General features: G+C 41.9%; 1 protein-coding gene across 1 annotated transcript; it reads right to left on the bottom strand.

Moving 5' to 3' along the window:
- Window positions 1-25,511, bottom strand: FAM47E (family with sequence similarity 47 member E). The gene is made up of 8 exons (XM_063107457.1): window positions 25,438-25,511; window positions 20,382-20,754; window positions 18,030-18,169; window positions 12,524-12,626; window positions 10,173-10,373; window positions 4,146-4,301; window positions 2,235-2,312; window positions 1-66 (listed from the first exon to the last, which is right to left on the bottom strand). Exons 1-8 carry the CDS (start codon window positions 25,509-25,511, stop codon window positions 1-3), a joined length of 1,191 nt encoding a protein of 396 aa, XP_062963527.1.
- Between the last annotated feature and the right edge of the window lie 506 nt (window positions 25,512-26,017).

Below are 26,017 nucleotides of genomic sequence, written 5' to 3'. Positions count from 1 at the left end.
CTATGCTTGAGTTAGTTTTATAGGAGTCTTTTTATATTCCTTCCCAATATACATCTTCTCGAGGAACTGAAAAAAGAGAGAGAGAAAAAAAAAAAACCTTCATTAGACTGACAAACAAAAATTGATTGTACAATCCTCCCCACAACCACTACCATCCCCAAATTCAAAATCTCACACTCTGACATATGCCCTTACACTACACAAAGTCACATGTTGATCATTCGCCCATGGTAGATGTCAGTCTTTGGAAGGTAGCTGCATAGCATCAGAAGCACTCAGATCATATTCACCCTTGTTCTGTGCCCAAACCCAGCCCTGCCCAGCCCAGTCCAGCCAAGCATAGCCTTGTGCTGCCCATCCCTCCCGTGAAAGACCTGGGATCCATCTGTGCAGCACAGGGCAAGCCGTGGGTCATGCATAAAGTAGCTAATCCAGCGGCAGATACTGGAATGTGTATATAAGTATATTTGCTCATGTAGCATATATGAATGTATATATACACACTGTGCACATACATTATGGGAGTAAAATGGAGAATGAATGTTCACATATAAATTTAAGTTATGACAGTGTATATATACTCTGTGTGTGTGCATTGTATCTCATATACTATAATAGATTCCCTGCTCTTTTTAATTGAAATTTTATTGACAAAATAGAGAATATGGGATATAAGAATCAAGGGACAAAATACTGCAGGGTTTGAGTGACAGGTGTTCTCAGAGAACTCAGCTGTAGCCAGGGACATCACCTCTCTTTAGCTAATGTGACTGAAAAGAGTATAGTCACTGTGTTAGGCACGTTTCTTTTCACCCAAAATTGAACTAAATGTTCATCAACAGAACAGATTAAACCACAGGGACAAATCAAAATGGAAAAGAAGTGTGTTTTGCCACTAAAAATGTTAAAGTAGAAAAATGAGTCACAATAACATCAAAAACAAATAAGAATTTATATATATATACATATATCACATAATTATGTATTTACATTTATGATTATAAATACATAATCATACCTGTAATTATGTTATAATATTAAAATATATTATATAAACATATTTTATATATTATACATAAATATGTATGAGCATAAATATATTTATGTGAACCTTATATACAGATCAGGCAGTTATTATAAGTGTATAAATTTGTATATTAAATATATCTAACAGGCCTATTATTGATGCTCAAAGCTAAATGAGAGACTCCATCCCAGTTCTGTAATGGAGTCTTCTAATCCCATATCTCTACTTCATGCTCTAGACTTGCCTGATTTCACTTTGAAACCTGTCTGGCTCTGAGCTTGGTCAACACATTTATTTGTCAGTAAGTATAAGCTACTGTTAGTTCTACCACTCTTGAAAAACTTCCAGGAACTTCTGACCATCTTGGCTACACTGCCCCCTAAAGACCCTGAGGGATGTGCACCCCGTGGACAGTGGACATGTGTATGATGTATTATTAGCCATGACTGGCCCAAATGCCTATCTGGTTTCCTGCTGCAGTGGCAGGGCTGATCTAAGCACTCAACTCCAAGCTGCGGGACCTCCTGCTAAAGGGTCCACTCTGCCAACCTCCCATCCCACCCTGTTGCCCATGACCTTCCAAGGGGGCAGTCACTCTGTGTGGGAAGCGGCTGGGGCCAGCTTTACAAGCTAAAGGAGTGGAAATCAGAAGGCAGAGAAGAAAGAGGAAAAACACAGAAGACACTGGCAGCCACCCCCCCCCCCGGAAGTCAACTTTTGCCCTAGTCTGTTTCCACTTGAGGCAGAACTCAAGTACAATGATAAAACTGCACATCCTAACTCTATCTTGTCCTGAGCCAAGCCACAGCTCTTTGTCCTTAGACGTGGAAGTAAAGGAGACTTGAAGACTTCCTAGAAAATCCAGAGTGTTTTAGTTACAGGCAGAATTTGCAAGGCATACACTCTGCACACAGACCCCTTTCATTTTGGCTAAACCCAAGGAAGCAGAGGCAAGAATCAGCAGGGTACAGGGATACTGTCTCTGACAGGAGCAGAAACCAAATAGGCAGACTAAAAATCACAAAATGCCATGTCCCATCTCTGGTTCCCTGTCTGGGGAAAAGCATGCTCTTTCTCCCAGGGGCCTGAGTGTTGGTGTCTGCCTATCAGAGTATTCCGATTTTGTCAGGGTACTGACCCTTTCCCATCAATGCCTGTGAGCCTCAAAGCCCCTCAGCAGAGCTTTCTGAAATGACCCTTTACTCACACTTGGCATCCTGTAGCCCCTGCTTACAATGAAATCCTTAAAGGCAACTGTCCCATGAAGGTCTGCAAGTAACTCCTCCTAAAAGAATGTCCACAGAGAAACTGGTCAGCCGACAGAAGCCTGGTTTCATACCAGTCCTAATCAAAAGCATTTAGCTCTGTATAAAGAGCCTCATTTTAAACCACCTCTCTCTCATATTTGAATATATGTGTAAATATGTTCACAAGCTGACGAATACGAGGGCTTTCAAAGACGTCCATCTTTCTCTCCTCTCCCTACCCTTTTTCTTACCTTTGTATTAAGGATAAGCAACACATTTTAGCAAGCAGACAAGTGTGGACCTAGGGCGCCTGGAACCTAACCAATGTGAGATTAACAGTATGTCCACAGTTTATGGACCATAACTCCAAAGTGCATGACAATCAAAAAAGACTTCATCCAGTCCCACATCTTCTCAATATTCATCCATCCTTTTGATTTTTCTTTTTATTTGACTGAATTTAAAAATTGAATGTATAAGTTTACCTAACTGCAATTCAGTACTTTAAGACCATTTCACGAATAGTCAAAACTCATGAGTTCCCAGCAAGATAAGCAATCTTTTACTATAATAGCTATATTAACCATATTTCCAAAATCTAAGTGACACTACTTTTTCATTAGCTTACTGTAACCATTTTGGCAAACATCTTTATTAGATTTTGCCATCAAAACGAAATATGTTTTGTAAAATTCTTTAAGTCTTTAAGAATATATTTTTATAACACCAAGGTCAAGGGTTTGGATACCCACACTGGCCAACTGCCAAAAAACATATGTATTTTTTAAAAAGAGAACTTCTAGATACCTTGAAGTAAAAGTTTGTAGCTATTTTTGTTTTAAATATTTAATACATTGAGAAAATTTTGTTACTTTTTCAAAAGTGCAACTGTGACACTTTTATGTTGTGTATTAAATTCACATAAACTTAGACAAGCAGCTCCAAAAACCTATATGCCAAGAAACTCTGCTAAACATTGTTTATATTATTTTGAGGTGTTTATAAGCATGTTTTACTCATAAATTTGTGTCAGACCTCACACCTGAAAATAAGAATTTATACCAAGAACTGGAAAAGATAAAAATGACCATCCTTACTGTCTTAGCTTTCCAATCTAAAGAAGGCAATTTATGAATGATAACTGACAAATGATAAGCCAAATTTGTATAGTATTTTATTTTTTCAAAGCATTTTCACACTTGTTATTTGGGAGAAGTTTTGGTTCTGTTGAGAAAAAGGAATTCATAAACATTCTCATCAGAGTCCTGTGCAAGTGTTGTGTCAATACTTCCAAATTTCAGGACTACAGTGAGAATCTTCTTCCCATTAGACACTAGAACACAAGAGATGAGCAAGCACAGAGTTTACTTGTAGTAAAATTAGAGCACATCCTTGTTGTGCATGTTCATTGCTTTGCAACATCAAACAGTTCTTAACCTTTGTCCCTTTCCTCTCAGACAGATTCTGCAACTCAGCTGGACTGCACAAAAGAAATTTGCTGGTTGCAATTTTGAATTTTCTGACATTCATCCATTGCTGATAAGTAATAAGCTTCACATTTACTTACCCAAAGAGAACCCATGAAAGCATATCCATTCTGAGCTCTGAGGTGGCCACACCACCGTTTGAACAATATCCATCGAATCAATTGTCCCAAGAATGGTAGGAGTACCGTGAGTGGTCATCTCATGTTTAGAGACACTGTGGCTACCATGAAGCCAGGAGATTTCAAGTCTCACGTATTAACACATTGCTGTAAGGCTTCCGGCAGCCTCTGTGTTACTCCAGAGACTCTGGCTTCAGTAAGAGGGTGGGAGAGGCACTGTGATCACCTTTAGCTCACATGATCAAATCTCAGCATATATACATACCTGTTCCTGCAGATCCTTCTTAAAATTCTCATCTTGAGCTTTATGTGAGACCTTGGGGTCAACCAAAGGTTCATCTGCTCTTTGCTTTTTCCACAACCTGGTGTTCAGATACCATGCTCCATACCGCATCTTCACCCACTTTGGTTTATGAGGATTCTATAGTAAGTGACATAATTCCCAATGTCATTAGTTTTTTTGGTTTGTCATTTCAATAAATCTAAGGTTTAGCTTATGAAAGCAGAAGCACCCCCCATGTTGTGACAACCAAAATTGTCATCTCTAGACATTGCCAAATAACCCTGGGGGGCAAAATCACTCTCAATTGAGAACCACTGAATTAAAAGGAGGAGGGAAGGAAAGAGAGGGGAAGAGGGGGTGAGGGAGAGGAAGGAGAATATACTATGTTGCTGGGTGACTGGTGATTTTCAGGACTTGCACAAATATAATTTCTTCTGTGAAATCTTTACTGACCCTGCCTCACCTTGTGCTTGGTGGAATTGATTACTTCTTCCTCTGCCCTGTTCACACCATGACATTACTTTGTTATAGTTAATCATTTACCTGTTGACCCCACTAGACTGTAGGCTCCTTAAGTGCTGGAAGCAGTACTCCATTTTTGCTCTGAGCACTTTTGGACACATAGTAGTAGCTATTCAGACATGATTGTTGAAGTAATGCATAAACAACTGGATGAGTTAATATACAGGGCAAAGAAAGATATGCTAAAATAGAGGCACACAATGCTGTGAGAGATTAGAATAAACTAATATCAGGCAAGGGACCTGGAAAAACTCTATGGATAAATTGGCATATGCCTGTGTCTAAAGAAAGATAGAGCATGCGGACATGGGGAAGAGGTGCACCCCAGGCAGAGAGACTATTGTAAGCAAAGCTAAGGTCATGAGTTTCACAGAAAAATACCAAAGAACAGAGTATAACAGGTCTGAGAGTATGTGGAGTAAAAAAATACAGATAAAGACTTCCACTTCCAGAATAGGGACCAGATTTGTCGTTCCACTGACAACAACTAAAGAACAGAAAGAAGAAGAAAAAAAAAAAAAACATAAACTAACAGTTTGCAAGACATTGGACATCAGGTAACAAAGGACAGTCATCCCTGAATGACAAGCCACCATCAAGATTGCCCCTGCTCACTGCAGGCCATGCACAGGGAGGAGAAGACCAGAGGACTCTGAGTAGAGGAGACAGAACTGAGAGTCCAGGGAGACTGTATTAGTCCATTTGTGTTGCTATAACAGAATACCCGAGACTGGGTAATTTATAAAGAACAGAGGTTTATTTGGCTTACGATTCTGGGACAGCTGCATCTGGCACGGGCCTCAGGCTGTCTCTACTCATGGTGGAAAGCAGCAAGGAGCCGGTGGGTACAAGCAGATCACCTGGCGAGAGGAAGCAAGAGAGAGGGAGAGAAAGAGGTGCCAGGGTCTTTTAAACAACCAGCTGTCACGGGAACTAATAGAGTGAGATCTCACTCAGGATCCTCACCCCCCAGGAGAGCATTAATCCATTCATGAGGGATCCACCCCCATGACTAAAACAGCTTCCAACATTGTCACATTGGGAAACAGATTTCCAGATGAGTTTTGGCAGGGACAACACATCCAAACTCTATCAGAGACCAAGCAGCTGAAGTTTGCAGCCCAGAGTAACAGAAAGGAGAGAGCTGCACAGAGAGAGAACTCCAAAGGTTTGCAGCAGGTCCCCCTCTGTGCAGGTGTGGGAGGAAACTTGAGGTCAGGGAAAGAACCAACCAAAAGGATTAGAGGGTAAAGTGCTTGGCACTCAAAGAGGGCCAGGCACAATGCCATCATCCTTCTGGAAAACCTAAAGATCCACAGGACACTGGGTAGAATACACAGAAGGGGCTGGCTGCAATAGCAGGGAATAATTAGCTCTAGACAGAACATTACCTTTGGTCTTTTCCAGCAAATCTTAAAAGCAAGACCCCAAAAGATCAAACTTGTCCAAGTAACTTGATTGCATCCCAGAACAAAGTTCAAAAATATTTACAGGAATACAAAAATATCCAACACCAAGTAAGGTAGAATTCACAACGCCTAGCATCTATCAAAGATCACCAGCTATGCAGAGATGCAAGAAAACACGACCCAAGGGGAGGAGATAAATCAATTAATGGAAACTGACACAGAACTGACACAGATGTTAGAATTAGCAGTAAAGACATGAAAGCAGTTAGTATAACTATATTCCATATATTTGAAAGAGTAAATAGAGACACAGATATTTGAAAAAAGGCCCCAGTCACACTTCTAGATATGAAAATTATAATGTATGAGATAAAAAACATATATACTGGATAGGATTAACAGCAGACTAGGCATTGCAGAGAAAAAGATTAGAGAACTTAAAGACACAGCCATAAAAGCACAGAAAGCAAACAGAATTTAAGAACTGAACAGAGCAGCAGTGAGCTGAGACCACTTCAAGGAGCCTAATTACGAGTAATTATAGTCCTGACGAGCTGAAAGACAAAAAAACAATTTGAAGAAATAGTGGTGAAAATTTCTCCATATTGGATAAAAACTATGAGCCCACAGATCAAAGAGGCTCAACAAATCCTAAGCACAAAAAACAGGAAGAAATATACACCCGGGTGTATAACAGTCAACTGCTCAAAACCAGTGACAAGGAGAATATCTTAAAAACAGCTAAGAAAAAAAGAACATCCAGAAAAACAAAGGTAAGGATGACGTAAGGTTTCTCATCAGAAACGATACAACCAAGAAGACAGTGGAGCAACATCTTTAAAGTACTAAAATAAAAATAATCATAAAATTTAAAAACTGTGAACCTAGCATGCTATGCCCACAAAGCACCTTTTTAAAATGAAGGCAGATTAAGGGTATTTTCAGACATACAAAAGCTGAAAGAATCATAATCAGCAGATTCACATGGAAGAAAAATTAAAGGAAGTCTTCCAGGCAGAAGAAAAATGATACCACGTGGAAATATATTTTGAACTTTTGCATAGTGATCCTCCATCTGCCAGTCAAAAGTTCACTTTTGGCAATACCCACCACGGTTTACGAAGTAGTGTTTGCACAATTATTTGTAAGTACAGGAAACTGAGAGATTTGATTTAGCGCAGATTCAGGAGAAGCAGTGGTCTGGGCCTCAGGTGTAATTAGCATAATTACCTATCTAGCATCATTTTGCATTTTACTTTTTAGAAAGATGAGAGAAAAATGGAAGAATTAATATTACTGATGTAATGCATAGTTCTCATAATCCTTATGCAATGGAGTCACGGGTAGAAACATGATACATGTCAAAATAGGTTGGTCAATTGTGTTCAATTGTAAAGGACAAAATTAATTTGTCCAAAATATTGGAACTACAATATCAAAGATTAGATGTAAAAGGCAGAGGGTAATTAGAAATAACGTACTGTTTTCATTTTCAAGGAAAGGAACCCCTCACCCCCTCAATTTAGGCACTTAAGTCTGTTGTTGACTGGCATGATTTGCCTTATTATGTATACCTATTTTCAGTGACACATTGTGTAGAAAAGCACAAAAGTAAGCTAGAGGCCCACAGTATTTCCCTTTGGAACATAGCATGTTACTTATCCTTTCTGTTACCTTGTTCTTCCATTTCGCAGCAACTTGGAGCTAAGGAAACTAAGCAATTTGTCAATGCTTAGGCAAGCATGCGGTCAAGAATGATGGTTTGTGGTCAATAAGGTTCCAGTAAAAATTCAAGAATTATTTGGACATAAAAGTAACAGTGTTCACAGTCATTAATTGCAGCACTTTACTCTTGCAATAATAAACATTCACGTATATTTCCACTGACTGTAGACTTTCAACATATAAAACACATGGAAAGGTGGTCTCTGAAAATGACTATTCAGATATTCTGAATGACATGTCTTGTTTGAATAACAATAATTCTGAATGACGTCTTGTTTGAATAACTGACTTTGTTATATGTATTAAATATTCATTAATTCAACAAAAATTTATTAAACATGAAAAAACTTCAAGAGTTTCACTTAAAAAGGCAAATGCTACAAAATCAACACACAAAAATCAGTAGCATTTCTTTTCTCCAATAGTGAACATGCAGAACGAGAAATCAAGAAAGCCTGCCCATTTACAATAGCCACCAAAAAAATAAAATACTTAGGAATTGAGTTAACCAAGGAGGTGAAAAATCTCTATAATGAGAACTACAAACCACTGCTGAGAGAAATTAGAGAGGATACAAGAAGATGGAAAGATATTCCATGCTCTTGGATTGGAAGAATCAACATAGTGAAAATGTCCATACTACCCAAAGTGATATACAAGTTCAATGCAATCCCCATCAAAATTCCAAAGACATTTTTCTCAGAAATGGAAAAAACTATTCAGACATTTATATGGAACAATAAAAGACCACGAATAGCCAAAGCAATGCTCAGCAAAAAAAATAAAGCTGGAGGCATAACACTACCTGACTTTAAGCTATACTACAAAGCTATAATAACCAAAACAGTATGGTACTGGCATAAAAACAGACACACTGACCAATGGAATAGAATAGAGAATCCAGAAATCAACCCACACACTGACTGCCATCTGATCTTTGACAAAGGCACCAAGCCTATTCACTGGGGAAGGGACTGCCTCTTCAGCAAGTGGTGCTGGGATAACTGGATATCCATATGCAGGAGAATGAAACTAGATCCATACCTCTCACCGTATACTAAAATCAACTCAAAATGGATTAAGGATTTAAATATACACCCTGAGACAATAAAACTTCTTAAAGAAAACATAGGAGAAACACTTCAGGAAATAGGACTGGGCACAGACTTCATGAAGACGACCCCAAAAGCACGGGCAACCAAAGGAAAAATAAACAAATGGGATTATATCAAACTAAAAAGCTTCTGCACAGCAAAAGAAACAATTAAAAGAGTTAAAAGACAACCAACAGAGTGGGAGAAAATATTTGCAAAATATACATCTGACAAAGGATTAATATCCAGAATATATAAGGAACTCAAACAACTTTACAAGAAGAAAACAAGCAACCCAATTAAAAAATGGGCAAAAGAGCTAAGTAGGCATTTCTCTAAGGAAGATATCCAAATGGCCAACAGACATATGAAAAAATGCTCAACATCACTCAGCATCTGGGAAATGCAAATCAAAACCACATTGAGATACCATCTAACCCCAGTTAGGATGGCTAAAATCCAAAAGACTATGAACGATAAATGCTGGCGAGGCTGCGGAGAAAAAGGAACTCTCATATATTGTTGGTGGGACTGCAAAATGGTGCAGGCTCTATGGAAAATGGTATGGAGGTTCCTTAAACAATTGCAAATAGATCTACCATACGACCCAGCCATCCCACTGTTGGGAATATACCCAGAGGAATGGAAATCATCAAGTCGAAGGTATACCTGTTCCCCAATGTTCATCGCAGCACTCTTTACAATAGCCAAGAGTTGGAACCAGCCCAAATGCCCATCATCAGATGAGTGGATACGGAAAATGTGGTACATCTACACAATGGAATACTACTCAGCTATAAAAACGAATGAAATAATGCCATTTGCAACAACATGGATGGACCTTGAGAGAATTATATTAAGTGAAACAAGTCAGGCACAGAAAGAGAAATACCACATGTTCTCACTTATTGGAGGGAGCTAAAAATTAAAATATAAATTCACACACACACATACACACACACACACACAAACCGGGGGGGGGGGTGGGGAAGAAGATATAACAACCACAATTATTTGAAGTTGATACAACAAGCAAACAGAAAGGACATTGTTGGGGGGGAGGGGGGAAGGGAGAAGGGAGGGAGGTGTTGGTGATGGGGAGCAATAATCAGCTACAATGTATATCGACAAAATAAAATTTAAAAAAAAAAAAAAAAAAAAGGCAAATGCTCCCTGAAGTACCAGAATTCAAGAACATTTGTGACTTGAACAGAACTTAATTTTTTATGATTTTCAGTCTTCTCCCCTTCTACGGTTACCTGTGGTTTCTGGAGTTTCCTCTTGTAGTCCAGTTTCTGGAAGAATTCTGGCTCCTGCGGTTTATGTAGGCCCCTGCCACACTTTAGCTCCAGAGGAACCTGGTTTAGCCTCATGGTGTGGAGCACGTCATGCCTTGGTTTGCTCTGATAGTCAATGTCAAACTGCTTCAGGATGAAGTCTTCATCAATGTTCGAGCTTCCCTGGAAGAGTATCACACTGCATCAACCGAGGACAAACTGTGAACAGCCCCTTGCTTTCTTCTTTAACCCAAGGGAGGAATTTGACCATTGTAAGGGAAGACGTAGTTTGGAGGAAAGGAAGAAAATGTTCAGTCAACATTCACTGGAGACAAGAAGGATTTGAGGTCTGGAGGGCGTCACCAGTACATTAAGAGACAGCTTAGGACATGCAAGGAGCAGGAAGTCCCTGCGGAAAATAACAGGGTCGAGGGAAATTCAATCTGTTTGATCAAAAGCAAATTCCTCTAGTACTTTATAGCAGTGACATCCCCAGGCATTTTCCATACCTGTCTAGACGTATCACTGTGTGTTCTGCCCACAGCCCCTTACAAGGGAAGCTGTCCTGTTCACAGCTCCTGCTGAAGGAGGCAGGTTTTGTCACCATATTTTGCACACAAACCAACCCTCTCCATTTCCTCCTCCCAGCCACGGCTGGTTGTAGCAGAGATGGGTGCACTGAGAGTAATTAATGCACAGGCTGACCACTGACCAAAGAAATGGCTCAATGCTAAAAGATAAATTAGACTCCGTGGAATCCCACTTTGGAAAATAGAAATTGGGAAACAGAGAGAATGAGGCTATGAGAAGCTGGAGCTGAAGGTGGAGTGGAACTGAAAGAGAGGCGCCATGAAGTAGAGCTAGGGGATGAGGGAATGAGTAGAGTCAAAACCAGGCTGAAATAATAACGAAGCAGAAATGGAGCACGCAGCATCCATGAGGAGAAAAATAAACAGCATGGAAGGAAAAGTACAAGCTAGTACTGTGAAGAAAATACCACAGGGTGATGCAACAGGGACCTGGGATGCAGAATTTAGGTAAAGATAGGACCAAGGTGATGAGGGACTAAAAATGAGGCCAGTTCCCAGAGCAGCTAAACTACTCTCCTTAGGTTCCTTGAATGTCCTGTCTAGGTAGAGGAATAGTCTCCAGCAGTAGGAATGGCAGAAGTGGAAGGACGGGGAATCAGGCTATCCAGTCCAGCCAGATCGTGGACAAGCAGTGGTTCAGGCACCAGGTGGAGTGGACATCATCTGCCTTATCTACCATCCCTACTCCGATCACCCTCTGGGGACCCTCCCTCTCCCACCTCAGTCATTAGTTGCAGCTGGGCTGGACACTCCCCACCTCATGGCTTCAGGGTTAGACATGTGACCTGGCCTAGCCAATGAGCATATTCCATCTCCTCCTCAAGTTAGTCCAGCAAAAGTAAGTCCTGGCCTTCTCCCTGTTGAAAAAGGGTTGCTCTCTTCCCACTTAGGTTGCTTGCTGGTAGGATGTAATCTTGGAAATTTTAGTGGCTATTTTGGCATCTCTTGGGGAAAGACTGCTTGAAAATGAAGTCAGATAGAGGAGCACAGGCAAGAGATAGGGAAACTAAAAACATTTCAGCACCTGGATCCAGCTATGCCTGAACTCCTAATACTTCTCGATGATTCTCTTTTCTCCCTTAAATCAGTCTGAATTATATTTCAGCCACTTGCAAATGAAATAGTACTAAATAGACTGACTAAAACTGACTAATATGATAAAAAAAAAAAAAAAACTGGGGTGGAGGGAATGAGAATACTTGAGGTCTTAAATCCAAAAAAAGCATCAGGAATCTGGACTTCTACAGAGATTCAGGAACAGGAATAGGTAACTAAGTAGGCTCTTGAAAGGAAGGCAAGGAAAGATCTTGGCACTGAGTCAAAATTCTCTTTATATCAGAAAAGCTTTTGGTGAAGATTATAGTTACGCATAGCTACACATTACACTTAAGTAAAGTATAACTGAAAAAAAATGAGTTGAAGGAGTGAAGGACACAGAGGAAAGAAGGTTCTGACACTGAAATGAAAAATAACAGCCATGATGTAAGATATAAACATACACATTCAAATTAGCTGCAAGCTTGCAAACTTTCCAGAAATTTCATCTACCAGAAACATTTCTATTACAAATGGTGGGAGAGAATGATTCCTTTATGACTTTGATGATTTGACTTAGATTTTATCCAAACACTGTTTTTTAATAAAGGCAACTTTGAGTTTGACTTTTAAAAGTAGGTTTAATTATTACTACTAACTTACCACAGAAGTAACCCAGTTGCAGAAGTCACTAACTCCTTTGCGTACATTTTCATGAAGAAGAGGACACTCTTCATGGAGCAAATCCATTTTAATTGGCAGCTCTTCATAAAGCCATTGGCCTGAATGTGACACAGGAGTCTTCTTGGGACTAACGATAATGAGATTATCAAAGAATTACAATATGAGGCACAATGAATCAAAGTGGATTTCAAACAGTATCGTGGGGGAAAGGAGACCATAAAGTAAGTACAGTTGGCCCTCTGTATCCATGGGTTCTGCATCCGTGGATTCAACCAACTGCAGATTGAACATGTTTGGGAGGAAAAAGTTGTGTCTATAATCAACATGTACTGACTATTTTCCTTGTCATTAGTCCCTAAACAATATACTAGAACAACTATTTACATAGCATTTACATTGTATTAAGTATTATAAGTAATTTATAGATGATTTAAAGTGTACAGGAGGCTGTGCCTAGGTTATATGCGAATACTACACCATTTTATATCAGCAACTTGTGCATCTGTGGATTTTAGCATCAGCAGGAGATCCAGGATCCCCCACAGATATCGATAGATATATTTCTAACACTCTCTTGCAAACTCATATAAATTATATTTCAATTTTTCCAAGACTGCATTCCCATTATCAATATCATAAAGACAAGTATATCATGATTAGTTATAACAATTAAAACCTGTATTACACTTTATCATTATAAGTTGACTTTTAAAATTATGAGTACCATTTATTAAGACATGTACCAGGTAAAAGCCCAAATGAGTGTGCTTGAAATCTACCAAAGCTTTGGATAATCCACAAGTAGGAAACATCCTTTATTTTTCTCTTTTATCCCTAAAATTCATCCCATTAATAAGTCTGGTAGATGTCTCCTACTCTCCTTCTGTTGCAAAAGGTTCCTCGCTAATGTCTCTGCGTCTTCAATTATGGCACCTCAACTCCTAATCCATTCTCTACACTGTGGTCAAAGTGCTCAGTTCAAAATGTAAATCTGGGCATATCAAATGCAGCTACCTTTCCATCCTCAATTGATTAAGCCTTCTCATTAGCTTCTTTTTAAAAATTGAGATATAATCCACATACCATTAAAATTTACCGTTTCAAAAGTGTATAATTTATTTGCTTTTTCACATCCTGTTTACAAAGTTGTGGGACCATCACCAGTATCTAGTTCTGGAACATTTCCATTACCCCAAAAGGAACCTCATAACCACTAACAGTCACTCTCCATATCCCTCCTTTCCCCTCTCCCGGCAACTACTAATCTACTTTCTGTCTCTATGGATTTGACTATTTTTGGACATTTCATCTGAATGGAACCATATATATATATGGTCTTTTGTGTCTGGCTTATCTCACTTGGCATAATGCTTTCATGTTGTAGCATGTATCAGTAGTTTATTCCTTTTTATGGCTAAATTATATTCCATTGTATGGATATACCACATTTTGTTCATCCATTCACCAGCTGATGGACATTTAGGCTGCTGCAATATTTTGGCTATGAGCGATTATGCTGCTATGGGCATTCATGTACACATCTTGTGTTCAATAGCTTCTTGCTATTCCTCCAATAAAGGCTTAAATCTTAATACAGCCTTCAAGGCTCTTCATGGCTTGACCCCTGCCTGTGTCTCCAAGTTTTGGAACTACCACCATCCCTCACTCTCTGTGCTCCAGCCATAGTGGCCTTCTCTTGGTCCCATGAATTCCTCATGCTCCTTCCAGCCACAGGGCCTTTGCACATGCTGTTCTACCTGACTGCAGTGCTTGCACTTCCTCAGGCCCCTTCGTGTCTCAACATACACGTCCCTTCCTCAGGGAGCTATTCCCACAGGCTTTCCCCTACACCCACCTTTTATTCATATCATCCTGTACCTTTAATTTATAGCACTCATGTATTAATTTATCCACTCATTCACTCAACAAATATTTCTTGAGTACCAACCATGTGCCAGGCATTAGGTATTAGGATTCAGCTGTATATAAAGTTAAGTCCCTTTCCTCATAGAGCTGTCCTACAATTTAGTAAGAGAGACAGACAGAAAAGAGGTAAACAAAAATATGCAGGTAATTAAAGGGAGATAAAGAAAAAATATGGCAGGAAGGATGGAGAGTGACAGCAGGGGGCATTTTATTTATAGAGAAGATCTCTCTACTAAAGTGATATTTGAGCACAGACTCAAAAGAAGAAAGGGATCAAACCGTGCGAATATCAAACCATGCAGATATCATGCAGAAAAGGATAGCATGTGCAGAGGCCCTGGCATGGGGACTGTGCTGAGCATGTTCAAGGAACAGCAAAGAGGCCAGTGTGACTGGAGAGGACTGACTAAACAGTATGAAGTATAGGGTGACACCTGGGAGGTAACAAGGACCTGAGCATATGGGACCTTAGAGACAAATGTAAGGACTTTGGATTTTACTCTGAAAAGTAAGTAATTGAAGAATTTTGAGCACACGAATGACACTGCCTGAGTTAAGTTTTTAAAAGAATAATTTTAGCTATTGTGTGACAAACAGACTTGAGAGAAGGGAACACGAATGGAGGCCATGAGACCAGTTAAGAAGCTGTTGCAATAATCCAGGCAAGAGGTGATGGTAACTTGGAATAGACTGATACGATATTAAGAATATATATAGAAAGACTGGTAGAATATTAGAAGGTGAGATTCTGGATATATTTCCAAGGTAAAGTCATTAAGATTTGTTGGAAGATTGCAACTATTCTTCCAGAAGCAACTGGAAGAAAGGGATTGTTATTTCCTAAGCTGGGAAAGACAGAGGAGAAACAGATTTAGGGGAGAAATCAAGAGTGTAGTTTTGGACTTGTCCAGTCTGAGATGCCAATTATACATCCAAGGGGAGATATTAAATTATCCATATATGGATTGACTGAATTAGGTCACTTCATGTGAGTAAATGTACAAAAAAGATGTCAGAAACTGATGCGCTTCAAGGTTAAAAGGAAGGTGAACAGGGACCAGTAAAAGAAGACTAAGGAGAAGCCCATGAAGGAGGAGGGGGTCCAAGAAAGAGGAACGTTCCAGAAGCCAAATGAAGAAAGTGTTATGAAAAAAAGGACATTATTACTTGTGTCAATTGCTACTGATATATCGAGTACGGTAATCACTGAGAACTGACTTAGTAACATGGAGGTCAATGGTGACTTTGACTAAGGGCAGGTTCAGTGAAAAGCTGGAGATGGCCTGATTGCTATGAGTTCAAGAGAGAAAAAAAGAAGACAAAGTGAGTAGGAGTGCCTTTTTGAAGGAGTTTTGTACTAAAGGAAAGGAGAGACAATCTGGTCAAGGGGAGTTGTTTTAAAGACGGGAGATAATACCTCATGCAGTGGTAGGTTGACAATGGCCCCCAGAGAGATCAGGCGCTAATACCTGGAATCTGTGAGTGTTGCTTTATTTGGAAAGAGTCTTGGCAGATATGATTAAGTTAAGAAATCTGAGATGGGGAGATTATCCTGGATTATCTGGGTGAGACTTAAATGCCACACAAGTATTTTTATAAGAGAGAGGCAGAGGGAGATCACACACACACACACACACACACACACAGAGGAAAAGGTGATGTGAAGACAGAGCAGAGAGAGATTTGTAACCTTGAAGACAGAGTGATATGGCCACAAGCCAAGAAATGCCAGCAGCCACCAGAAACTGGAAGAGGCAGGACTGGATTCTCCCCTGGAGCCTCTGGGAGGAACGGGATCTTGCTGACTCTTTGATTTCAGCACAGTGGTACTGATTTCAGACTTCTGGCCTCCAGAACTTGTGAAATAATAAATTTCTGTTGTTTTAATCCACCAAATTTGTGTTAAATTGTTACAGCAACCACAAGAAACTAATACGTATATTGACAGAAAAACTCATCATTATATAATTATACATTTATTCTGTGAGATGAAATGATAATTAAGATGTCAATATTGTTCATTCCCTCTGTACTTTTACCTCTTCCTCTTTCAAATGGATTACGCATTCATTTGTAATCCTGGCCTTGGAGATTTCTGCAGCGTTGACCAAGGAAACTGCCAAAAGTGAAAGGTAGATCCTGTATTGTACAGAAGCCCAAGCTCATTGAAGTAACTATACTGGGTGTGGTGGATGGGGGTGGGAAGACATATATATATTTCTCATCTCTTTTCCCTACCCACTTTCTGAGCAAGTTCAAAAATAATACAAAGAACAAAGACGACATCCAAAATATCACCTTTAGGACTAATAGCAGCAATGATGGAGAACATGGCTTCAGGACCAAGAGGACTTGCTCACTGAAATCCAGCAACTGGCAGCCTCTCCCACCCAGTCCCCAGCAGGGCTGGACCAAGGCTGGAGTGCGCCTCCCCTCTAGAATGGAGGAACAAGGAGAACTTGTGCTTCCCACGGGCCATCTTGCTCCCAGCTGAACGGAGGGCAGGGCTGAGATGAGCATGCCCAGTTGCTCTCCCCAAATTTACCAGGGGTAGACTGAGGGGCCAGAAATGTCACAATAGTGTAGTTCCCTCCCCTTGGTCTCACCTAAGAAACACATATAATTTCACACCACGGATTCCCTCTTCATCCAGCTCCACGTAGGTAACTCGTTGACCAGCAAAGCTCTGCACATGCCCTACCAATCACACTGGCCCGTCCACACCCCTGTCAATGTCCCCGTGGGCCGTGAATGGGCTGCTGCAGCTCACCCCAGCCTTCAGCACCCACCTGTGACGTCACTACGTTTCAGAAGTCAAATGTGTTTATGTTAGGTGTACTAATCATTGCATTTACATTATTTAATTATATGATATATAAATTGGGGAAACAAGAACATGATACAAAAGAGAGATGTTTCTTTTTTTCTTTTGGCTGCTGAGCCAGTACAGGGATTGAACCCTGCACTTTGGTGTCATCAGCCCCATGCTCTAACCAACTGAGCTAAGCGGCCAGCCCAGATGTTTCTATTAAGCTTACTGCTTCGGAAAGGCTCCGTGAAGGTGGTGTTATTGGTGTGGTTTATACAAGCAGGAGAGTCATACCCAAAAAAGGCTCTGCATTAAAAGACTAACAAATGAATGTACAATTATGCTTTAGGATAAAATAAAATGTTTCAAGTACTTTAATATCATTTTTTACAATCCCCAATACCCTTTTTTGTTTGTTTGTTTGTTTGTTTGTTTTCTTTTTGGTTATTCAACCAACAACTGGCCTCAATCATGTTGAATAAAAGGGCTTCTGCCATAGATAATTCAAAGAGCCACTACAGGCCAATTAACCATGTTTTTGGCAGTTTTCCTCCTGTCCAGAAGAGTCATGAAGACACCTGTGTTACCGCCATTGCTGGATAAATTGCATCCAATTAAGAAATAAGCAGTATTCAGATATTCAGAATGGGACCCAGGACTTCTTTTCTTCCTCCTTGGGAAATGAGTTACTTTTGCTTTTTTAAAAAAAAAAAAGATGAAAATCTTTGAGAAGGTCATTCTTAGGGTGTTTCATCAGCTGACAGCCCTGAGTGAGGGGCTGAGAACAATACTCACGGTCCCAAGTAGACTTGGGTAGAACGTTTCTTTAAAAGCTTTTTTTGCTCCTTCATTCTTTTCCTGGTGTCCTGACAATAAGCCCACATGTCCTCCAGCTTCCTGCCAGGATCAAGTACTTCCAGCACCTTTAATAGGAGCTACAAACAGAAAATAGCCTGAGAGGGGGAGAAAAATGTGCTGAAAAAGGGGGCCCCTATTCTAAAACATAACCCACCAACTTGTCCTTTTGCTTTTCCCTTTCAGTCGATCAATGCTGTTCACCAATTTCTGTGCCAAGTACTGTGCCGGGTGCCGTGGATGAACCCCCCATCACCTAGATATTAGGGATACAGCCTTTGTGCTCAAGTCCCACCTCCTCTGGATGGAACACGGCTTTGGGCCTGCCCCAGTCCCTAAATGCCCCACTGAGTAAAGTGCCTCTAAAGGATTTCTGTGGGTTTTGACTGTCCGGCATCCGTCCTTCCTCCCACAAATAAAAGAAACTAGACTTCCCTTTGGAGAGTCACTTCTCCCTCCACTGTCAACCCACATGGTCTAAACTGGCCCGACCCCATCCTCATGCCACAGGCTGGCCAGGCCAATCAGAACCACAGTGACAGGCTTAGGAATAGGCACATGACCCAAATCAGACCCATGGGAATTAGGCAGTGGAATTTTGCTGGGATCATGCAAAAAATTGGTGTTCTTTTTCTGCCGGGTTGCTAAGTGCATAGAATTTAAATCTGGAGCTGCTGGTGGCCATCTCAGCCCAATAAGTGATCTTGCCTCAGAAAGAAGCCAACAGTACGCACTACCTGGGGAGGTCAGACAGGAAAAGGAAGTAAGAGCCACAATCCCAAGCCATGTCAATGTCCACTTGAGGTGTCTGCAAACAATCTCTTTGTCATGGACTCAGAAGTTCTGGCCTGCAGGAGGCAGTGAAGCAAAGCCCCGGGGAGAAAATAACTAATCAGCAATTCCAGCTGTCCTTTCTACAGACTTCTCTGCCACTGATCCCTTATTCATTCATTCAAAAATATTTGTTGCGTGTCTACCATCTGCCAGGTATTGATGATACATGGAGAAAGACAGAGATAAAGTCCTTGCCCGTGTAGAGCTTTTATTCTAGTGAGGAGCCCAGTGGTGACAAGCACTGAGATGAAAAGCAGAGCACGGTGAGGGACAGAGAATGAGGGTGAAGGGAAGGGCTACTTTATACAGGCTTCTCCAATAAGGGGACATTTGAGCAAAGGTCTGCAGGAAGTGAAGGAGGAAACCAAGCAGACACCTGGGGGCAAGTGTTCCAGGCACAAGCACAGAGACTGGAACTGGACATATTTGTAACATTCTTGCTGGGGTGGGTGTGGAGCAGAACGTGCAGGGCCTCTCAGATCTCGACAAGGACTTTGGCTTTATCTGCATGAAAAGGGGCCAGTGGAGGGCTTTCGGCAGAGGAGTGACATAATCAATCTACCTTTCTGAACCACCGTCTGGCTCACTGTGTAGGGAACGGGCTGCAGGGGTGGGGGTGGAGCGGCAGGCACTCCTAGTTTCCTGCCCAATATCCATTTTGCCCTTTCCTCTTAAATCTAACAGAACCTGGCTTTTGTTCAAGGCTGTAATGCCCAACTAAGAAACAATTTTCTAAACTCCCCAGCAGCTAGGTGTGGGCAGACGAATGAGATGTTTACTGGGAAAGCCTAATCAAAAGACAGAGTCAGCTGCCAAGGACTCCTTCACTTTTGCCTCCCCCTTTCTTGGCTGAAAGACACACTCGATGCCTGGAGGTGTGGAGATATTTTGAGATCCAAGGACAAGAGACATATGCTTAGGATTATGCAGCTGAAAGTCAGAAGCAGCCTGGGCCATTGGTGCCATTACAGAGCCGCTGCCCAAGCCTAGCCTGGACGATGTGGTGGATTGTCCCCACCTTTCCAGTCCCCACACTCATTCTCGCCATGTGTTAGTAAGTATTCCAGGACACCTCCTAACGCCAGGCCAAACAGACAGAAGTATAAGACCAAACAATTACCTCTCACTGTTTTCTCCCCCCAAAAAAGTCACAACGCAGAGTGGAGTGGTAGAACTCGAGGGGAGAGAAGTCACATGGTTCTGGTCTGCGGTACCTTCACACAATGAATAGCTTCCTGGGAGGCAGAAGGAGCAGCTTGTATGTTGCTGCCCTTCATGTCTCCTGGGGGCAGAGAGGGGAAGGCTGCTCTAAGACCCATGAGATCCTCACCCTGGGGAAGACAAGCTTCTCTCCTCCTTATAAGCATGTCACCCCCTCAAGGGGACTCCATAGGCATCTAGAGAGAAGTATTTCAGGGCCCCAGTGAAGGCCCTCCCACAAGCCCGAGGACAGATCACCTCTTCAGGCATAGCTTCTTGCAGATTCGGGTAGAGAGCCAAGGGGTGCGGGGTCAGGCGGGCTGCCACCTCCTCGAGGAACGCCTCCTGGGCCCGCTGGGCTGGAGAGAGCTTGGACGACAGGGATGCTTCCTTGGGCAACTTGTTCTGCCTCTTCTTTGGGGCAGGTCGTGGGGCTCTGTGATAAATCCGGGGCAGAAAGCCTTCCTCAGGGCCCCGAGTGATGAGACCTTTGCAGGGCGGGGGGCAGCCTTTCCTGAAGTCGTCCAGCCCCTTTCTCACAAATACCCAGCGCCGGCCGTTCAGGGAGGTGGGGGACTTCAGCCAGTCCTTGTGCTTGGTCAAACACTTGGACGGCAGATTCTCTTTGTACCTAGGAGACAACATGCCCGGTCATATGGACCACAGGACTGGAGTGGGAGAAAGAGGTGGGAAGGAGGCTGTTCTGCCTTTTGGGGGGAGAAAAGTGGGGGAAGAGGGATTCAGGTGGAGGTTGAGTTAATCCCATTCCTAGTTCATAGCACATCACTGGTCTGTGCCAGGCCCCACTTCTCTTTTCTTTATTCGATTTCATCGCCACATCCACTCTCCTTCCTCTTTCTTGCATAGGCAAAACCACTCTGATGGATTTGAAATGTATCCTTTCTTTGCAGATTCCTCGAAACATCTGAATTGTCCTTTTGTGTGCATGTATTCTTACTTTATGTAAATGGAAAATTCCATTTCTTACACGTTTACCAAGCACAATACTTTAAAGACCCATCCATGCCACGATGTGTAAATCTAATCCCTTATTCCAACTGCTGCCACCACAGTTCATCCATCCATTCTCAACTCAAGTTGCTGCCCCTGCTGGGGACCCTCTCTTTTCACTAAAAGGGACGCAGTGCAGTGGAGTGGGAAGAACCTGGATCCCAGTGACAACTCAGCCTCTAACTAGCTGAATATAACCTCTTCATAAAACCTCTGTGGGCCTTGGTTTTCCCCCTAACCTCAGGGGATCAAAGGGCTGCAAAATGGCAGTCCATGGGCTACATCAGGCCCACAAACCTGTCATTTGGTCCTCTTTGTGTTTTAATAAGAATCATACTGGCTAATCGTAAGTTCTCATAAATTGAACTATTCTAAGTGCATAACAGGCACTATGCTAAGTGCTTTACACATATTAGCGTATCTAAATCTCATAACAACCCTATAAGGTAGGTACTAGTATTATTCCCATATACAGATAAGAAAACTATGGCACAAAGATGTTAAAGAACAGAACAAACTCCTGTCAAAGGTCACACAGCTAATAATCGGTAGAACTGGGATTTTAACCCAGGCAGTGTGCTCTAGAGAAAGGTGCTTAACCTCTACACTACAGCTTCTGATATATAAAAAAGTTCACATAAATAATCTGGAATATCAGCTCCTCTTGTAAAATCAGATTTTTCAAGATCTGGGAACACTGAGTCCACCTTCCCACGAAACCACACTTGGTGTAATGGCCATCCACTTTAGACAAATCAAATGCTCTCTCATTCAGCCTCCACCTCTCCTTACCACCTTCTATGCAGCCTGCCTCACTCACCAGGCCCCTGTTTGCATTGAGCAGTTAGGGTACAATGATGAAATGGAAGAGAAAGATGGATAAACAGGAAGAAAAATGAAACCAGCTCCTGAATGACCTGATACAATCAGCCAATGCCAAAGCCAGGGCTGGGAACCTGAGCATCTCATTATCCTAACATATCACAGTGCCATCCTCAGATGTTTCTAGAATCCTGGTGTCTTTCCCTGAAGCCTCTTCTACGTTTCATCTCTAATAGCTCTTTACATCAATTCTAATCCTGATGCAGCCATAGCCACAAAGTATTTTTAAGAGATTCCAGCCTGATCCCTATTATTTTCTAGTGAGTCCTAGAAACGTCTTGCTTGCTGTGTGTACGTATATGTGCGTGTTTTAAGGGCTTAACTTAGCTCTACTGTGAACATTTAGATAAAAGGTCCCAAAAAGATGAATTTATAGAAAGTTGCTCTTTGCATTTAATAAATCGTTCTTAAATAAGTAAATGGCAGAAGTGTTGAAATTACATCTAATCTTGAGATTGATGATCCATGCAGCATGATCTATTAGTAAGAAACCTCTATATTATTAAATATCTTCACACAGTTTATTTTCCACATGTTTACAACTAACTCAAACATCTAAGCACTTCAAAGAATCGAATCTGATAATCAATCTTTTTGTTTAAGCACAGCCATACAACTCAAAATGGGGAACGTGTGGCAGCTAGCTCAAGCCTCATAGAATGTCAGAAGTGGCAGAAACCCTGAAAGGAATCTAGTCTGCCTTCCTCACTTGCAGTGAGGAAACTGAGTTCCGAGAGGACAGGGAGGCAGCCAGTCCAGAGGGAGGGCTCTCTCCTACCCCACATTGCAGCTTAGAGCTAATAAGCTCACCTCTCCGCATTTTGTTAAGTTCATGAAAAATCTCACTTAATTCATAAAATAAAACTGAAAGCATTTTCTCTAAATGTTTACTATTTTCACAGACACTAGTATATGATATACAGATATTTCCCTCTTTAAGAATTGCAAAGGAGTACCAGACATTTATCATAAAGAAATGAAAACTTATGTTCTCACAAAAACCTGTACTCAAATGTTTATAGCAGCTTTATATATAATAGCCCCAAACTGGAAACAACCTGAATGTCCTTCAACAGGTGAATTGATGAACTGTGATGCATCCATACACCGGAACACTACTCAGCAATAAAAATGAACAAACTACTGATACACACAACGTGGATGGATGTCAAGAGCTTTATGGTGCGGGGAAAAGAGCCAATCTCAAAAGGTTATATACTCTATTATTCTATTTACCTAACATTCTCAAAAGAACAAAATTATAGAAATGGAGAACAAATTAATGATAGCTAAGGGTTAGAGAGTGGGAACAAGAGTGATGGTAAAGGAGTAGCACAAAGTCCTTTGTAGTGGTGAAATAGTTTTGTGTCTTGATGTATGTAGATGACAAAATTTTACAGAACTATATACACACACACACACAAGAGTGCAAATAAGAATTGATGAAACTCAAGTAAGGTCTATAGTCTAATTAATATACTGTGCGAATATAACAGCCTGAACAGAAGTGACTCCATTTTGTTAAGCTTCTAAGTTTAAAAGTTTTTATTTTTCCTTACTCTTGTAACCCGAACAGCGTAGCTTGCAGCTGGACATTAGAACACAATGATTTTTGTTCACATGATTGCTAGAACATAATGACTATTGTTCACACTGTACACAGAATAATTATAGAAGAAATTATTAACCCAGATGGCCATTCTTCATTAGCTTACTAACTAGATCTTTTTGAGGTTAACAGAAACAGAATCTGTGACTTGACTTCACCAACAATCAGCTCCCACCTGAGAAGTTCTTTGATGTTTATCTGCAATTTTATGATTATGCCTGCACGTCCCTGCTCAGGTCACCATGAATCAGCCTCCTACCACCTGTCCCTATAAAACCCTTTGGTAAATCTGGAAAAAGGTGGAGACGGTATTTGAGACATAAGTCCACCATTTCCCCAGCCTGTCGTCTTCCTGATTAAACACTACCTTTCCTTACACCAACATTTGTCTCTCAATTATTGTCTACTGAGCAGCGAGCAAATGGACTTTTGGGGTTTTGGTAACACCCATGTAGATCTCCTGGTTTGGTAATGTACTATTGTTATGTACAACTGGAAGCAGCTGGGAAAAATGCACCTAGGACCTCTGTACTATTTTTGCAACTTCTCAAAACAACAGGTTTTCAAATGGGAGAAAAAGATTCTCAAAGAGTTTTTAACTGCTAACACATACACATTGCATAATATATGCTACTATATGCACACTATATGGTAGTGATAAGTTTACATGTCCTATCTCAATTAATTCACACAGTGACGCTGATTCCTTTTATTATCTCTACTTTATAGTTTAAAAAAGTGAGCTCAGAAGGAGCAACTAAGTTGCCTAAGATCACTAGGCACACGAGAGAAGAATTGGTCTTCAACTCAAGCCTTTCTGATTCTAGACTTTGGAATCTTCACCATATCGAGCTACCTCCAAAAGAGCTGAATTCTCAAAGAATTAGCAAAGGCAAAATGTCTCATGTTCCTGCCCTGTGGCTGTCACAGCAGCCGTTCAACATGGCAGCAGACCTCCCCAGTACCATGGGCTCTGCCTGGCCACAGTCACCAGCTGGATGACCAAAGGCTCCAGGTGCAGCAGGGCATCTGGTGAGCCAGTTGGCAAAGCCCAGAAAGGTGGGTCAGAGGCAGGAGAGCTCCAAGTCCTAGCCTAAACCAGCCTCCACAGCTGACTCTGTGGCCATCCGTTTCCCATTGGAATGGGGATATTCATCTACATCCCCTAGGGGTTTGTGAGGATAACAGAAGGAAATGAGGAGCATCAAGCGCTGGTTACTTTTTATTTTAATGACACAGGCACTCAACCCTCCGCTGCTAACGGGCCATTGAAATAGAGCTCCCTACACCCTCAAAATGTACACTATCTGCTTCTGTAGAATTGCTTGCTTAACCTAAGTAACTCCATTCTACCCCCTGGCTGACCTGCAGACTACCCGCCCCCACCCCATGAGAAACCGTTGACCTTCTCATAAAAACAAAAGCTGTTGCAGAGAAACAGGAGCCAGACACAGTGAACTATTATATGGGAACACACACAATGAAAAGTTGCATGCTTGATTACTCTAATGGCTCATTCCTGGCCTCTATAACCTAGCTCCCTAGCTTGCTTTGTGCACCTGGACAAACCCGTGTGCCAACGGGATGGAGGTTTTGCCTTTAAACCCCCCACAAGACCAAGGCCCGAGGCCGCTCTTCCTTGGTGGCTCCTTGGGAGACAGACACTGGTCAGCTGGAGTGAATAAACTGCCCTTTTCTGCACGAGTGGCGTGTAAGTGCATTTCTTGTGGGAGGGGGCCTCACAACACCATCCCCCAACCCCAGCCAGCCCCGGACCCAGGCGCCCCCGCCCGGCCGGCACGGCGCGCTTACCAGGGCCCGCAGTTCGTGCCCTGCGGCACAGGGGCCAGCATCCCCGGCTGGAACAGCCGCTTGTGGCCCGCCATGGTGTCCCCGGCTCCCCGGCCACTGCTGGGCCTTCGGTGGTGCGTGTCCCCGGCCGGCCGCTAGCGTCCGTCGCTAGGTGACCGCTCAGCCCTGCGCTGCCCGGACTTGCCCGATTACCCGGGACACCTCCCGCGCCCCCCTGTGCAGCGCAAGCCCGGCGGTGCTTTCGGCTGCTGCGACGCCTGGGGGCTGGATCCGGTCCTTGGTGTAATCATGTTTTAATCTGTTGGAAGGACGCGTTCATCTTCTTCCCCCTGAAATTTACTGTAGGCAGGACCAGGCCCGTTTTTACACATCACCTTTTCAAAAAATATTTACTGAAGGAAAGAAAGGAAGGCAGCAGGCGAGATAGAGGAAGATAGCAAGAGAGAGTGGAAAGGAAGGGAAAGGAATAGATGGATTTCGAACAGTGGGAAAATCTTTTTTTAGCCCTGAGATGTTTTCCTAGAGGTCTTGATTTCCCTTGGTCTCACGGCCTCTAAATCGAGGGCTGTGCACTAGTCAC

This window comes from Cynocephalus volans, chromosome 9 (assembly GCF_027409185.1).
Source record: "Cynocephalus volans isolate mCynVol1 chromosome 9, mCynVol1.pri, whole genome shotgun sequence".
NCBI lineage: Eukaryota > Metazoa > Chordata > Mammalia > Dermoptera > Cynocephalidae > Cynocephalus > Cynocephalus volans.
This window is presented reverse-complemented; position numbering and strand designations above follow the sequence as displayed.